The sequence below is a fragment of the Charadrius vociferus genome, unplaced genomic scaffold, assembly GCF_000708025.1.
Source record: "Charadrius vociferus isolate BGI_N301 unplaced genomic scaffold, ASM70802v2 scaffold341, whole genome shotgun sequence".
NCBI lineage: Eukaryota > Metazoa > Chordata > Aves > Charadriiformes > Charadriidae > Charadrius > Charadrius vociferus.
The window spans coordinates 1,202,483-1,207,473 of record NW_009646847.1 but is presented as its reverse complement, the minus strand read 5'-3'; the positions used below and the strand labels follow the sequence as shown (position 1 = coordinate 1,207,473).

Genomic DNA, 4,991 nt, shown 5'->3' with positions numbered 1-4,991 from the left:
CACATAACAAACCCCTTATTAATTCTCTGGTACAAAAAACCTCAACCAACCCAGCTGCTGTGAATTTGTCAGAAGAGCCTTCTTCCTACTATTAAAGATTGCTCTTCAGTGAAGGTGAATCCTTCTCTGCCACCCTTCAAACACACAAAATAGGTAAAATCTGGACACTGTTTCTTGCCTATACACCTTCAAACATGAACACAGTCACTATATCCCCCAATTTTAAAATTCAATAGTATAACTTTCTCTTTTTAAGAAGATAGTACAACTTTTTAGTAACATGCAAACGAGGTCTAGTCCTCCAGGTAGACATTGTCATTTTTCTACAGTGGGCACCCAATGCCCCTCTGGCAGGTTTAATATGAGCACTTATCATCAGAGCTCCACTGGCACGAGGAGGGCCACTGGCCGACAAAGCGAACAGGGCCTTGGGGCAAGGGGCTGCAGCCAAGGCAGCCAGGGAAGAGGAGCACCAGGGGGAGGAGCAGCGAACCAGGGTTGGGGGGAGCATGTGGGGTCAGTGTTGGTGGAGAGGGAAAGGGAACCAGCTTCCCACGGCCCTGAATGCCCTGAGCCTGCCTGGAGCCTCCTCAGATCACCTCCAATGCCCAGCCTGGCCTTGACCACCTTCTCCCAAGGATGCACATCCTCAGAATACAGCCTCATCCCTTGCTGATGCCTGTGATCCTGCCTTAGGACAGCTGCTTTGCTGTCTGCAGGGTAGCAGAAATATTCCAGCTCTGGAGCAATACCTGAATGCCCTGTTAAACAGATACATGTTAAAGGGACTGTGCAATTTACCCATGAAAGAGGATGTTTAGAAGGAGGTATTTGTAGGCATTCCACTCCCGGAGTCTGGTAACACGCTTTTCTCCTTGTCTTATGGAACACTGTTGAAACCAGGTAAAAAATAATTCTGTTATTCAGGTTTGAGCTACATATTCCCATTGGAGGTGGGAGAATGGCATCTCCAAGGGAGATGGTGGAGAAGGGCATAGTCTATTAATCATAATTTTGTTGCTCAGGAAATACTCTCAATAAATAATTCAATAGGATAACTTCCGTTCTCTCCACTTCTTCAGTCCACTGCCATAAACCTATCTTTCCAGTTCCAATATTTATACCAATGGAATCTGCGTCCTTACCTTGTCTTTATAATCTCAACCTTAGCATGAATTCTTCTCAGTCACATATGTGGACTGTGAGAACTCCCTTGGTTTTGAAAACTAGAAGACAGAATTATTTCAGCTGAAAAATAAATGGATTCACATAGTCCCAGAAATAGATCCCCATATGCAAACCCAGAAGTTTTTATTTTCAACTATAGCTGATTTATTCCGTTTTCCCATTATATAGTAAGCGAACACAAACATTTCCCCAACATTGCGACCAAGGCTGGATGCCCAGGCACGGGAGTGGAGCAAAAGAAAAACTGGTCTTGAAAACTCAACCATTCTGAAAAAAGGATCTTTCCAGAAACCAATGTCTAGTCATCCCTGCGTCTCTTCTGGCATTATATATTCTGTGCGGCAGCACGACAAATAATGTTCTCTTTATTCAGCTTCCATTTGTATCTCCTCTTCTTTTGCAGTGCAATTGCTCCATGCGGTTTCGCTAGTATTTAGCTGTGGTTTGTGAGGGGTTTGAGTTCTGCTATCTGGTCCCACACCTTTGGCATTCTGTTTGCTCCAACCTACACATAACTTCCTCTTTCACATAAACCATGGACTTAATTTGGAAAACAGACCTGAGTTTCTTCAGCCTGCATTGTGGCTGAGCCACCAGGGGCCTTGGAGGGTGACCCTGTGCTGCTGAGAAAGATCTCCTGAGGGCACTTGGGGTTCCTGTGTTACTTGTCCTTGCATAGCACATCCATGCATGTGCTCTTACACACGCACTTCTGTCCTCTTTTGCTCTAGTAAATGGTTCTCCACTCTGCAGCCTTCAGAGAGTAGGTGCAGAGAGCAGCTTTTCTGCCTTCAGAATTTGTTGCTCAGAGGAGTTCAGGGCAAACAAAAGATCCAGTGACATATCTTTTTGCTCTTCTTCAGACTGAACGAGACGGTAGCCCAGCATGTCCATTGCATCCTTGCACATATTTTGCACTTTTTCTATTTTCTGGAAGGGAAGGGTCTTCCTCCAGGCCTGGGATACTCTCAGCGCATCTCTGGACCCAATATCAAAGGTCCGTGCTCCTTGCCCCTTCCCATGAGTGATGTTGTGCACCCACTTCTGAAGTTCTGGTGTGAAATGAAGTTCTGCAAACCTGTACATCTGAGCAGCCTTCGCTAGCGGGTCTCTAACAATATCTTCATAGCGAACCAGCAGGTAGCGGTCTTTGAGAAAGCTGGGAATGGCCTGACTGCCTGCCTTGTAAATCTCAAGATGGCTTTTGCAGATTACTTGCATTGTGTTGTAGGGCCCCATTTCTCCCTTTGTCCTCTGGGAGCCCACCAAAATGTTAGTGTCACGTTTCAGTTCTGCCACTGTATTCTCTCGGGACTTGAACACAGCCCGAGGATCACGTACCAGGTGAATGATTTTGAGGTTCAGGGATGGATCAGTGAGAAGGGGGTAGAGAACTTTCAGGTCAAAGAACCGAACCTCCTTGACCGCAACATGGCTGTAGGTTTTACAAGCTTCCTCCACCTTGCTGAATGGGTACTTGCCACAGATTGTTTTGCAATTGCCTGCACTGATTATGTCACTGCGACTGAAGGAGTCACAAGCAGGGGGGGAGCACAAGGCTCGGCTTGTCTCCCACTGAAATAAGTCAGACTTTTTCTTCTGGCTAGACATGTAAGCATCAAATACAGACATGTCACACAGAAAGACCGACCTGACTAAGTCCCGCACTGCCATGTGCAAGACCTTGGCACTGTTCTGGTACATGTTAACCCACACGTGCCATGCGGGCTCCATCAGGTAGAAGACGCTGGGGTGCTGGCTGAAGATTTGCCCAGTGAAGGAAGATCCTGACCGCCAGGAGGAGAGAATAAGGATGTGGACTGGAGAAGGTTTTTCTTCCACGGGGACATTGTTGCTGCAGGGTGGGAAGTAGAAGTGGATCAGAAGGAAGAACAGAACTGCCAGAATCAGGAGCACCTGCACTCTTCTACGCTTCATCATGGTTGCAAAGGACCTGCAGAGACAAAGTGCAGCATCACAGGATCATGAAGAAGGCAAGATGTGGTGCATCAGGCTCCTGCCAATTCCTCTGCAGGCTCAGGTGTTTGGAAAGCTGCCACACTACCAGTGATACTGTGACAACCACAGCACAAGGTGTGTTTGGAAAGGACATAAATACTGCAGGACTGAAAGTTTTCTGTAACAAAACCACTGTTTGTCAGTAAGCCATTCTAATGCAGTCTTAGAAGATCACTGAAAAGCTTGTCTGCACTTTGTTATCACAGTTTAAGAGTTAGTTCAGTGTATTGAAATAAGTCAGTACACAGAAACATGTACTTAGCATACACAATCCCTGCAGACATGACCCTGGCAAATTTATGGAGGAAAGATGGAATAAACAGTTTTGTAGGTTTCCATTTCTTTTGCTTATATTCTTTTTGGAATGTCAGGAAACATTTATTGTCATCACAGGCAAAAACTCACATACCAAAGGAAGTCACTCGACACTGTAATAAATCCAAGCACAACAATACCTCCTCCACAATCACAGCATCATAGGCAGCTCTGCTAGAAAGGCCTGAGAGAGTTTATCTCCTCCATATTTGTGTAGGCAGGCTTACCTACAACTAACCCCTTTCTTAGCCTAACTCCTTTTTAAGGACTTTCTCCTGCTACCCTCCATTCAACCCCACTCATCCTGTAGGTTGTTTATGAGAAGAGGTAAAACACAGCGTATTAGTCCAGCTCAAAGGTCTCCCCAAATCTGGCTCCTTGTTTCTTGCACTAAACTTCTATTCTGCCAATTGAGGATGACTTCATTATTGGAAAATGTCCATTGTGCTGCCTGGGGACAATTCATAGCCTGAGTACGGGCTGGCACAGGAATCCACAGAAAGTACAACCCCGAGCCACGCCTGATTGTGCCTTGAATATCAGTGGGTGCATGCAGCACTGGCCACCCCTGGGGACAGGCTCCACAGATAGCCACGAAGCCCACGCAGGATGGTATGCTCCCCTGTCACCGCATGCCAGGCTGGCAGTTTAGCGGTGCTGCAGCAGAGACGGTCCTCTCTGGCCAGTGCAACTGCTTTACATTTCCCAAGGTGAACTGAAATTAAAACACCCTACTGGTTCTCAGTCACGGTCAGTCCTTCCAGGTGCTTCCACAGCCAGACAGGACAGAGAGAGCAGGGCAGGGCTGCAGAGGGAGCTGGAAGTCCTCCTGGACAGAGGAGCACTGGAGGCCAGGTCCTTACAGCCTTGTACACTGCTTTTGCACAGCCCAGGATTGCACCAAATTCAGGTAGCCATACCCATGCAGAGCAGCCACCTCCCTGCTAAAGCAGCAGAGGTATGAAGCGTGCCCCAACTGGCCACAGCACAGACACTGCTTCCCCGCTATGTGCTTACCATGTTGTCCTCTAGGTCCATGGTAATGCACGAAGTTCTCAGTCAAAATTTCCCTAACCTCCTCTTTATGCCCTGTTTCAATTTCCCTCTGCAGCAAAGCTTTCAGACTAATTTGCATGGAGGTGCCTCCTCCCATGATTTCAGTTCCTGTAGCACTGATGTTTCGATTTCCAGGTACAGTCACTGCTGCTAACCAACTAGGAACAGAACTCATCTTTCCCTCCAGCATGCACAGATAAATTGGCTTATCTAACCTACCTGCTGGGCATTCATTTTCAACTTCGGGTTTATACGGCACCAATTCCTCCGAGCCAGGACAATACCCGGCCCAATGGGTAAGCCTGGTTGTTGCCAGTAAGTGTGGCCGCAATATGAATTTTATTTTAGTAATGTCTTGCATTACTAAAGGATGGGGCTGTGCATTTAGTGAGCGACCACATGCTTCTGGTCTC

At 47.0% G+C, this 4,991-nt stretch overlaps 1 protein-coding gene across 1 annotated transcript; it reads right to left on the bottom strand.

Annotated features, from left to right (window-relative positions):
• Window positions 1-1,944: 1,944 nt before the first annotated feature.
• Window positions 1,945-3,129, bottom strand: CHST4 (carbohydrate (N-acetylglucosamine 6-O) sulfotransferase 4). Its single transcript, XM_009894082.1, has one exon. The coding sequence runs from the start codon at window positions 3,127-3,129 to the stop codon at window positions 1,945-1,947; it is 1,185 nt and encodes a 394-aa protein (XP_009892384.1).
• Between the last annotated feature and the right edge of the window lie 1,862 nt (window positions 3,130-4,991).